This window comes from Aptenodytes patagonicus, chromosome 5 (assembly GCF_965638725.1).
Source record: "Aptenodytes patagonicus chromosome 5, bAptPat1.pri.cur, whole genome shotgun sequence".
Lineage (NCBI taxonomy): Eukaryota > Metazoa > Chordata > Aves > Sphenisciformes > Spheniscidae > Aptenodytes > Aptenodytes patagonicus.
The window spans coordinates 67,870,680-67,882,493 of NC_134953.1; the positions used below are offsets into that span (position 1 = coordinate 67,870,680).

At 47.3% G+C, this 11,814-nt stretch overlaps 1 protein-coding gene across 2 annotated transcripts; it reads right to left on the minus strand.

Moving 5' to 3' along the window:
* Positions 1-506: 506 nt before the first annotated feature.
* MMACHC (metabolism of cobalamin associated C) lies at positions 507-7,027 on the minus strand. Of its 2 annotated transcripts, none has more exons than XM_076340321.1 (4): positions 6,956-7,027; positions 4,284-4,478; positions 3,767-3,919; positions 507-3,209 (listed from the first exon to the last, which is right to left on the minus strand). In XM_076340321.1, exons 1-4 carry the CDS (start codon positions 7,025-7,027, stop codon positions 2,901-2,903), a joined length of 729 nt encoding a protein of 242 aa, XP_076196436.1. In that variant the 3' UTR covers positions 507-2,900. The 2 variants fall into 2 exon arrangements, with proteins under 2 accessions (XP_076196436.1, XP_076196435.1); XM_076340320.1 differs by having other exon boundaries at positions 507-3,212.
* Between the last annotated feature and the right edge of the window lie 4,787 nt (positions 7,028-11,814).

Sequence of the window (11,814 nt, forward strand, 5' to 3'; positions counted from 1 at the left end):
TTGTCCCAAGAGGTAAGTCAAACAGGTTCTCAAACTTCAATTTTATAAGACAAAGACCATTATACTCCAACCAGGAAGGAAAGAAAATTACTAGCCGCAGGTGTGGATCTCAGTGACCTGGCTAAGAGAAAGCCAGTAAGAACCAATCGAATTCACTCCAAAATTACTGTAGTAGGAATAATAATGATAATGATAATGATAATAATAATAATTTTGTACTCCATTTTGCCTGACATAACTGTATTGCCAGAAGCACAAAGAACACAGATTTGCCCTTACTGTGACTCAGTATTCACTAATATGTTTTAACAAATAACAATTCCGGTACTTACAGGTATTACTTTTAAGTTACAGAGGGAAAATCCCTCAAATACCAGTTATGTATCGCTGGACACCTTGAACTTTTGTTACTGCTAGAACAGAGGGAAAAATGAACGTGTGTTGTCATGTGCTTGCTGTTAAATGATCTTGCTGAAATGACCCGGTAAAGAGGAACATTTATTAGACTTATTCATAATGTGCTGTATGTTTTATTTTTTGATATCCCAGATGAGCCTGCCATAATAGTTCACCAACTTCTACTAAGATAACTAACTTTTTCTTTTGTTTTGAGATACTGGATTTTGCGTGTCTTAGGTAGCCCACTATTTTCAGTATGTTAAAAACACAGTGACTGATTCTCACTTTAACATCTTTAGCTCTCCACAAGTTAATCATTGCATTGCTTAAATAAAAATACTCAGTACTGAGGGTTACTTACAACTTTGTATATTTTATTAACCAAAATACCATGTGAAGAGAAATAAATTACAAAAATTGAAATGAAATGGCTCTGGTAATCTGTTTAATAAATGAAGTAAGACAAAATATTAAATATTTTAAAGAAATCAACCCCAAAATAGCAAAAATTTTACTTTAAATTGTAACGTGAAAAGATAAATCCTATTCCATTCTGTATTTATCGTTCTAAGAGAATCAGTATTTTGTATATGTTACTAATATGAACCATTAACTCAAGTCCCTGTTAAATTACAGTCGAGCTGGAAAGTTCTGGAAGGTCAACCAATATTTCAACCAGAAGTAATTCTGTAACAAAAGAACATGATTTCATTATTTTGCTTAAATTAAAAATCACAATGCTGCTACCACACAGTAAGTCAGGTGTCTGCCTTAGATGTGGTGAACAACGGATGGAAAGCAACAGACTTTTTTGTAACAGCAAGTACACTGTACAAACCCAGTGATCACCTGCTCACTACTCCGTTCACAGGAAAACAAACTTGTTATGCGGAATTTTGATTATGCTTCGTTAGTATACAGACTATGAAAAAATTGTATCAAGCAGTGACTTATTGTGAGGGCAGCCTTAGTGTTTGGGTCTCCAAAAGGTAAGAAGAATCAACATAAAATAAAAAGAAAGGGTTCAGTTCTGCAAAGTGAGTATTTTTGCATCATCATGTTGGTAACAAGGAAAGGGAAAAAGTGCTTAGCGATTTGCAGCATTGCACTGCAGTCAAGTAACAAAACTCCCACAAAATATTATTCTAATTTATTATATTATTTTAATGAGGCCTGAGCCTCAAAGTGCTCTAAGATAAATTAATTCCTGATCCCCAGTGCCATTGTAACCTCTGAACAAATCTAACAGGACAAAGTAATCTAAAAAAATGTTATGTTTCTGTCTGAAGATGTTTTATCCAGCAATATAAGTAACGTGATCATCATGAATATTTGCCCTCTTTTTTTCTCTGCTTGTTTGCCTGCGCATGTGACAATGATTTGTGCAATGGTTTTTATGTGCGTGCAGGTTTACGATCTCCCCCATACGGAAAGTACCACAGGAAACCATGGTAGTAAAACTGTGGTGTATGGGGTGTGTGCTGGCACGGCACTGAAGAGTATCTTAAATTCAAACCTCATCTACCTTAGAAAAAGGTCATGAGAATTGACTTTTTCAGTCAGTGATCTTAATGTGAGTAAAAACTCCACTCACATAGACATTATTCAGCACTTTTCCAAAGATTTTAGTCAGCTGCTCTATACAGTGGATAAGTGCTTAAAACTGACCTAAAGACGTCACCTTGCTCTGGGAAGCTGACCCTGGGTGAAGAGGAAACGTATCAGACTCAAGCTGTGACCTTGGTCCTGTCCCTTTCCCCCTCTTAACTACCCTGAAGGAGGCGGCTGCTGTTGGCTGTGTTTTGCTCACTCCTGCTGCATGTACAGGACCACGCTACTCAATGAAACAATCTCTGGAGAATTTTCTTTTGGATGTTAAGGAAAGAAGACATTAAAAGATTTCTTAATTAAATTAAGCCAGCTTCACTGCAAGTGAGGGAATACAGGACAAATTTTCTTTCTGAGGAAGGCAAGGCTGAAAAGACTGAACATTTATTCTCTAGAGAGGGTTATGACACAGGATAATAAAATGCTGGATACATCTAAAAAAGTATCTGCCCTGAGTTCAGATGAAAAAAAAAAGTCAGAGTACAATGACTAAAAATTAACTTTTTTACCCTTACACAGAATAAACAAAAACATTTGGGAAGAAAATCTTGAGAACAAAAATGACTTCTGTAATGAGCAGCACAGGTTTTCCAGTTGCCAGGGTGTCTGAACTTTTCTCAACCAAAGGCTAACTGGCATCTTACCAGACTCCCAAAAAGACACATCAAATCACCAACAGCACAGAAAGACTGCTCCCACCTTCCTCCAGACCGCAAGTGCTACGATGCAGTGCTCCCTCTTACTCTAAGCTGATGTTTGGATTGGGACGCTGCATGCGCTGCTTGGATTTGCTATCTCTGTATCAGCATGCTGTCCTCCTCAGCACCGTGGAAAAGGCGGCGCTGACGAGTTACAGTTTGCTTGCCCTCTGCCCCTCCATGGAGCCGTGTTACTCAGTGAAATGTGCTTCTCTGGGCTTCTTGTGTCAGCCCCAGCAGTTTGAATCTCTCCGCTGGAGGAGTGGCAAAGTAGGCTTTCTGCTCCTCCGAGTACCTTTCCTTCACTTCAATTATGTCCCTGTAGCGGCCGTCCTGCCAGTGGAAATTGAACTGCTCCAGCAACTCAATTCTTTTTTCCTGTGTGCTCACACAGTCAACAGGGGCAGACTGTTCCAGGAACGGTACCTGAATATCTGGGAACAGGAGGAGACCCCGGATAGCAAACCAACCACCATACTTGGGATGGATACATACGCCATAGATCTTCTGGAAAGAAAAAAGAAGGATCTAGGATGTCTCATGTTGTCTCTAGAAATGGTTAAGAGTTCAAAGCGTCAAGCTTTGATGCAACTTCTCACACTCCTACCCCTTTGTTGGGGTGCTATACAGGGAAGAAAGGAAAGCTCTTCCCTGAACACGTGGCTCAAAGCATTGCATTTCATTGCCATTCTCCTGTGCCCACACAAACCACCCTGTAATGTGGGGAGAGGTCCCTTTTTGAAAATCTAACACAGAAATTAACCACAGTGCAATTTTTTTTTCTATTTATAATGCTCCAAATAACAGGTCTTCTTTTACACTGAAATGTATTCTCCTGTCTAAGTAGGTTTAATAGATCAAGATACTCTTCTCCATGTATGCATCTCCCTACCACCCCGAAGAATCCTGGAAGCTTCCGATTCCTGCCTGAAACACTTTATGCATCTATATGTGATCTGGACTTCGTATTTTCCCACAGGAAGAACTAGTGAGTAAACAACAGTTGTATAATTCAGTGATTGCAGTTTGGTGGTTCTTCCCAGATTGTGTTTTTGCCTCACCTTTTTACCCCAAGGATCAAGCTCCACATCCTTCCTTTGGTAGTAATATGTGGCTCCAGCAACATGGGCAGCTGTCTGCGCCAAGAACTTGGGCTTTCGGCTTGGTAGGATCTCGTAATCAAAGATGATGTCCACCTTCTGGTCAGGGAATTTCTGGGAAAATTAAAAAACATCAGCCCAGATTTGTCACTATGGAAGTGCTGGATGCTAGCAAATCAGGCACACGTGAAGCCTGCAGATTTCCACATCCTGCTACTGAAATCTATCAGCACGCCTGTGGCCTTGGATTTTCAAATTATGACTGTAAAGCAGTCTACGTAGCTACAGGTTGTAATGGCAAAGAGACAGACTATGCAAGTAAAGCAGGTCAACAGCCTGTTGATGCTCTTACCATCACGAATAATGCGCTTTACCCTTCTAAAGAGCAAGGGCAGGAACCTGGAAGGCTTTGTCGACTGCTCAACCCACCTGGTTATACGCCACAATAGTAAAAGGAATTGGTATTTCAGGTTCTTACCTCCTTCACATGTGATAAATGATGAGAAACACACTGATCCACAGGATCCCTGATTATTTTTAACCGTTCTTTGTTCACAAAAGGTTTAAGGGCTTTCTCAAACATTGAAGGCGTGCTGAGGACCACGAAGGCCAGTGTGTCATCTGGGTAGGGGAGATGAAAGGCTGGCTGGAGAACAGCATTGTACCATCCAACCTTTGGCAAAGGAAAACAAATCTCCATTAAAACAGGGACACCACTCTTTTGCTAGTGGGCATGCAGGAATTTAAAAAAGTGGGAAGAAGTGTAGCCACCTTCATTTGCAACCCAGACATGCAGCCTGCTTAGTGCCTTCCATTCAAACCAAGTTGTTTTCCATAGTGGGATTTACAGTTTCTGGAAGCTGTCCTTGAGAGATAAGAATCATCCACTGCGTTCAGCTCAAGACTGCCCTTTATCCAGCTCTGCTGAGAAACCCTAGAGGGAAGTATGAGCAACCAGTCTTGCCAATGCAAATCAGATCTTTTGGTTTAGATAAAGCTTTTACAGGGTTTTTTTTTTCCTCATCTTTGGCCAGAAAGAAACTGGTACTTCTGTTTTGCTCATGTGACAAGTTGCATGGTTTATTTCTTCAGCAGAAAACATTTATGCATGGAAATGAAGGACGTGAAGCTCCTCGCAGTGCTAAAATCCCCCAGAACCATCAGCTGTAGCGTGTGGATTGTGACACAGCCACGTTTTGATATTTGTTTCCAGAGCTAGATGTGTTACAACACAGTCCAGAAATGAGAGATCAAGCCAGGGCAGCAGGAAGACACGACCAGAGGGACAGGGCTCAGAGCAGCAACTGCCAAGCAGGAGGAGGTAACGGCCGAAACCCCCTGCGCTCCACTACTGATGTAAGGCACAATCACGTCAGTCTTTTTATAGGTTATGACAACTCCCACTCTCCCGGGATGCCATAAAGACCAGGTCTAACATTCAGAGAGATGTCAAGTAATGCAACTCTAATATTTAGTCTGAAACTGCAAAATACTGGTCACATCTAAGTATCAGTGAAATGAATCTGAAAGTGACTTTACAGGTGACAACGGCAGCCAGACCTCCCCATGCAGAAATACAGAATGAAAACTAAGTTTACTGCAAAGATACATTCTTATATCAACCCCAAAGTTTAATCAGTTTTGTGGCTCTTGTTTAAGATGCCGAATCGAGATGTTACAAGAAGTTACAGAGATGTGAATCCAAGGTTTGCTGATTTCCCAGTATACATCAGTCAGCACACCAGAGCTAGCTGTATGGGAATTAAATCTAGAAAGAGATACAGCGCTGTAAGGTTTCCCTCTGGTAGCTACAGCCTTTTTGATCTGGGTTCCGTCCCTAATTCTGCTGCTGCGTTTTGGGAAAGCAGTGTTAAATTCTTCTCCAACTTCTGGAGATTTCACTGCTCAGTGCCTCATTCCCTTTCACTTTCGGTCAGATCAAGAACATAGCAGGAAATACAAATATTTTAGGTGACAAATACAACATTTCCCAAGGAAGGGAAGGTCATGTTTATTGTAGATCGATTTGTATTTGATTGCAGATTTGTATTTGATATTGCAGGCTGATTTTTTGCACATTGCCCCCGGGGTGGGCAAAGAAGGAACCCCTAAGTGTTGGTGGAAACTGAGTGTGTTCAGTTCAACACAGGGGACAGTGGAAGAGGCTGCCTCAGTTGCAAGGGAGAGACCCCCTTCAGCGGACAGAATGAGCCGAGCGTCAGCAGGCCGTTCACAAATGGATGAGGCAGCCTGCACTTTAATATACAGGTGTTTCTACACTTACGATTAAAATTTAAGCTTGCTTGGAGAACTTTACTCTCTGTCGGTCCAGATGCATCTTTATTTACCTCTCCTGACCTCATCAGACTAGGACCAACATAAAGGACCCGAGAAAACCTCTAGTTCAGCTGGCGCTCCGCCGGTGCCAAGGCACAGCAATAACCTTCATCGCTCTACCGGGCAGACTAAACAGACCTCTCACGCTTGTTCGTTAACCCGCGCTAGCAGCAGCGCAACACGGCTCCTCAGGCGCATTTCCAGCCCCAGCCCGCGAACTGCTGTGCCAAGGCCCAGGCCCCGGTCAGCGGAGGGGAGCTCTGACTTCCCCCGAGGCAACGGCCGCCCCGTTTGCCTCCCCCGCGCCCGGCGGAGGTGCCTGCGGCGCCGCGGGGGTGTGTCTCCAGTCCCGCAGTCACTCGCGGGGGGAATCGCTTCACCCCCGAGCTGGGCCTGCGGGGCGGAGCGGCGGCCGCCGAGGCTCGGGGAGGCAGCGCCGCCTGCCGTCGGCCGCGCGAGGAGCACGGCGGGCGCCGCCGCCGCTAGCACGGGGGCTCGTCCTGCCCGCGCAGGCGGCGCGGGCAGAGCCGGAGGCGGGAGCCTGGCGGCAAAGCAGCCTCCCGAGCCGCCGGCGGCGCGGTGCCCCCCCAGCCGGGGGCCGCCCGGGGGAGCAACGGGTCGGCCCTCCCCGGCAGCACTCGCCGCGGGGCCGCCCGGCGCGGCACTGCTCCCCTCAGCGGCGGCAGGCAGGGGTCACCCCCGGCTCGGGAACCGCCACCGCCCCGCACACCCGCCAACCCCGAGGATGGTGACGTCACTCTGGTTGACGTCACCCCGGGCGACGTCACGGCGAGCCCCGCGTGACGTCAGTACCTTGAAGGCGTGCACCTCGAAGCCGAAGGGACCCAGGGCGCCGCGGAGCCGCTCCGCCACGCGCCCCTCCATGCCGCCCGCCGCGCGGGGCATCACGGGAAGGGTAGTTTTGACAGCCCTCTGGCGCGCGGCTGCGCGCGGGGCACCGTGGGAGGCACGGAAGGCCCCCCCCACCACACCGCCGCGTCTCCTAGGAAACGGCCCGCCGCGCAAGGCACCCTGGGATTCGTAGTGCGCGCCTCCCTCCCCTCCGCGCCAGCCCGCCCGGCGGGGACTCCATGTCCCAGCGGGCTCCGCGCGCAGGGCAGGGTGCGGAGCCGCTCGGGGCCTGTGCGGCGTGAGGGGCGGCCCCCGGCTCCCGTCCCGCGGCGGGGCCGCCTGGGTGGGCGCCCCGAGGGGGTGACCGTTGCTTTCCCCCGTCCCGGGGCGGCGGGGCGGCAGGGCGGCAGGGGAGGTTCCGAGTGGTCGGCTGCAGAGCAAGCTGGTGGAGTGTTGTGGAGCGGTGGTTGCTCTGCTCGTGTTCCCCGGGGGCTGTCGGTGAACTCCTGCCGTCCCCGTGTAGCTCATAGCTCCCGTGGTGGATCGGTGGTTGGGCTGATAATCTCGGTAGAGGCCTGCCATTTCTAACGGCTGCGTGTGATTGCGTAGCTCGAGTGGGAAAGGGAAGAATTTCGGTATCTCGATGCGCGCCCCGGCCTGTTTCCAAGCTCCCGGCTGAGGTGCTAGCTCAGGCAAGTTTAATGATGTGGCAGGCCCAGGTGGGCTCCTTCCCTCACAGCCCCTGGTAATATCTTGCTTTTGATCTGCGGTGGGTTTGCAGCTTTACAGACTAGGCCCTGAGAATGCTGCGATTGAGGAGTGCCTGCCTGGCACCCAGCAGCCGTGTCGTACCTGCGTGCGTCTCCCACGCTGCAGCGAGGAAACAGCAGAGCTAGCAGCCGTCCCAAACAAAGCTGATTTGAGGGCTCTGGTGAGATAGCCTCTCTGTAAGAGCAAGTTTTCCTAGCATAGTTGCACAGTGTGCCCATCCGTGCTATACCACTCTGGATTGTGCGTATTTTTCTTTCATCATACACTGTTTGAAAGCTCCACCTTCCTGTGTGGGTGGACGCTGCTCACTAAAATAGTTAGCAAGGCCTCTGTGCTGATAATCCTTTCTCCTTCCCCGTCTGGAAGTATGTGTTCTTTGCAGCTTCCCTATTCCCTGCTAACACATTTGCCACATTGGAGACCAAGCCTCAGATTTGGATCTCCTTACCCTAATCTTTATAGCAGCTTAACATAATCTTTATAGTTTTGTGCAATGTTCTCCAGCTGTTAGTCCTGAGTTTTATGAAGTGTCAGGACACCAGATCTGCAAGTTCTTGGGGACAGAACTACTTCAGATATGCAAACTTCTTTGTGGAGTTCCCTTATATCTTCTAGAACCCCAAGAGTTGTTTCGTATTGTGTCCGTGCCCTCTGTAGGAGGAGGGCAGAAGGATCCCATCAGTCTTGTTTAGAATTAAGGTTTGTTCCCTCCAGGTCTGCCTGTATTTCCAGCTTCTGAAGTTGAACCAGCCTACTAACTATGTTCTTTCCCGGACTAAGTTATTCTCATACACAATCTGTTTTTGCCCATCTACTCAGATCATTGAATCGCTCAGTCTGTGAATAGACTAAAGCAGGAGAAAGAGCTCCAGCAGGAGCAGATCAATAAGCTAGAAGGTAGTGAAGGTAAAGGCACTGGAGCTTAAGCACTGATGGTTACAGGAGCCTCTTACACAGATCACTTCTTGTCTAGGTTGCTGAAGTCCTGTTGAAGAAACAAGCTGTGAGTGTAGTTTGGCACAGCGTAGCTCCATCTCCATGCTAAACAAGTGAGCACAGACAAAGTGTTGGATACAAGGCAGAAAGGGCTTTTTGAATTTTTCATTTCTTCCTTTAACTTTTCTTTAGTGATCTGAAAACCCGAGAAGCACCTTTGCTTCCCAGGAGGGAAAATGGACAGTGGAAAACAACTTGAACAAGTTGAAGTGATTTCCTGGAGGGCCATGACCAAGCTTGGTCTAGAGTCAGGTATCCTCACATGGAGTCCTTTGCTGAAACCCTTGTGATGCACAATATTTAGTCAGCTGGCCAAGTTGCTTTTGAGGGTGGTTAGTTCAAATATTTGAATTTTTAATGTGCGTCTTGCCTGTTTGTCTGCCTGAATATAGTGGTCCAGGAAGACAGGATTTCTGTTGTTTGCTGAGCATACAGCATAGTGACACAATTCTTGGGCTACTGCTGTATTCTGCCTCTGTCAGGGATTGGTATGGGACTGAACCTTGAAACCATGTTACTGGGTGTTCCTTGATCCTATTCTTATCCCTTCTGTCCTAGCAACTGAAGAGCTAGGCTGGGACCTTAACACCCCCTGCCTTTCCCATTTGCTGTTACAGAGGATGCTCAGTGATTGCAGAACAGCACTCGGAGCAGCTTGGAGGCCTTGCTGAGGAGGACAGAGGAGTTGAAAGCTGAATGCCATAACTAGCAACAGCAAGCACTTCACTAGCAGTATGGAGGTTGTGCATCTCATTTGTATCCCAGTGCCAACAGTCCACAAGAAATAAACGAGATGTCGGTGCTAAGACCTTTGTAGATTCAGGGCTGGTGCAGGGGAGGTACTGGAGGAAAATGTAACTTTTCCCTCTTTCTTTAAGCAGTGAAAAACTACTGTGACAAAATGATGAATGTGTGAGGAAAGAATTGGAGCAACTGCAGCATAAAGTCGGTGAGTGGTGTTGTGTTCTCCTCGCATGGTCTGAACTCTGATTCTGCACAGGACAACCTGTTGCTGCCCAAGTGGTCTAGCAGAAACAGTCCCCAGTGGTAAGCACTGTAATGCTCGTTATAGTTGAGGATCTCTGTTCAGGAAAATGAAACCAGGGAACACTGCTGAACAGGCAGTGCTGGAGGAGAAGTAAAGAAGAATACACAGGGCTGGCAAGCTGTGACGCCGTGCTGCGCTCTGGGAGAGCTGTGGGAGGAGAACACGCATGGGGCTTGCCTGCAGCCTCTGAATCCACCCTTTGCCTTGGGAGGGGTGTGGGTGGATATAGTTCTGTAAGGTTTTGCCTGGCAACCGAGAGATGGAAAATCGGGTACAGAATGTAGTTTAGCCATGGCCTTTTTCTTGGTCTGTGTGCGGTCAAGTTGCTTTACTGCACAGGTCGACAAGAGGAAGAACTATTGAACCAAATGTCTGCAGCTGATTAAATTAAGAGAATTAAGAAGTCAACACTGCAAGGTGGGCTGCTTTATAGCCACACATCTTCCATCCAAAATCTGGCACCGGGTGGTTTGATGGCCTGTGGCAGACCTACTGTTGGAATGAGCAAGCTTTCCTACTGGGATCTGTGGAGGAGAACTGAGTGTTGAAAGTGATGTATGAAGAGTTTACTGTGAATAGTAGCCAGACTGAAAAATGCTGTTACTGCCTGCAACAGAGGAAGTATTTTTATTAAATATTGTAGTACCACTAGAAGGCTTTGATTGAGACAGCCAGTGTGCAAGGTGCTCTGCAGGCACCTTTCCTGCCTCACAGGCTTGCTGAAACAGCAAGAAGAGGCCTTCCCGTTCCAGTGTTGAATGATGGAGGGCAGTTAGAAAGGTATCTTCGAAATATGTGTAAGTGGGGGAGAAGATAAGTGTTTGTATGTATTCTGATATAACAGGTCCTACTGCAGCCAGGATGAAATCGGTAATTTTTTTAGTTGTTGCAGAAGTGGATGACCTTTGCAAAAAGGAGAATCAGAAAAGACTTGATGGGAGAAGAATAGGGAATGGACAGAGCTGGGGGGTAAGGGTTGAAATGAGAATAGGGCTAACAACTGGCCTGTATCCTTTGCACCAAGCAGCATGTTACCATTCTTCTGGAAACCTCCAGCTGCAGGAGGATACTTGCACAGCCAGGACTTGTAGCCTGCTTCCCAAGGGGAGGTGGAAGCACACTCTCAACTTCTCTGTAGATAAGGTGATCACTGTGGGCAGAACACTGCTATTCTACCTATAGCAAAACTTTTAATTCCTGCTGAGGAGGGCTAGCATGAAGAAGAGATTACAGATGATGCCAGGTAGGGTGTCATTGTGATCTAGAAGAATATAAAGAAACAGAGCATTACCTTTGGTGCTGGAAACATGTTCACCAATGGTGGCATGTTATATGTCCAGCTCTACTTTTTCTCAGTTGTTCCACCCTCATCTGGACATGATTTTTCTTGCAGGGTTTAATGGTGGTGTGGTGGATCAGAGGCTGCATCTGGGAAATGCCTGGAAGTGATTGTCCCCTCTTTCTCAGGTGCTAGATCTACTGAGCAGCCGCAAAGCACAATCTTACAGTTTAGGCAAACTCAGGATGGAAGTGTGGAGTACCCAACAGAAGCTTGGCCACATCAGGTAGAGGGGATACACTTTCAGGGAATCTGGGGGATGCCCAGGTCTGTGCATGCCACATGAGAGCTACTGCAGGGACAAGTGCAGCTCTTGGGTTTCAAGGGGAGTAACTGCCTGGGAGCTGCAGGAGTGTGTCACAGGAGGGTGCTGCTGGCTGGTGGCTGTTCAGAGCTCCACAGGACAGCTCTTGCCATTGCGGCTTGCTTTCACAGGGGCTGGATTGGCAAGCTCAGAGATGCTGGAGACTGATCTCTCATCTTGCCATTCTTGTTTGCCAGCTGTCCTTTGTACCTGCCTGGATAGAGTATTTGTCTTGTGGAGCACAGTTCATTTCCATGGCTAGTATGGTACTGCCTTTATTGATGCTGATGGCAGTAGATTTGTCAGCTTTGTGGGGTGAGGTCTTCTGTTTAAATCCTGAAGTGGAAAGCTTGAAGCGGGTA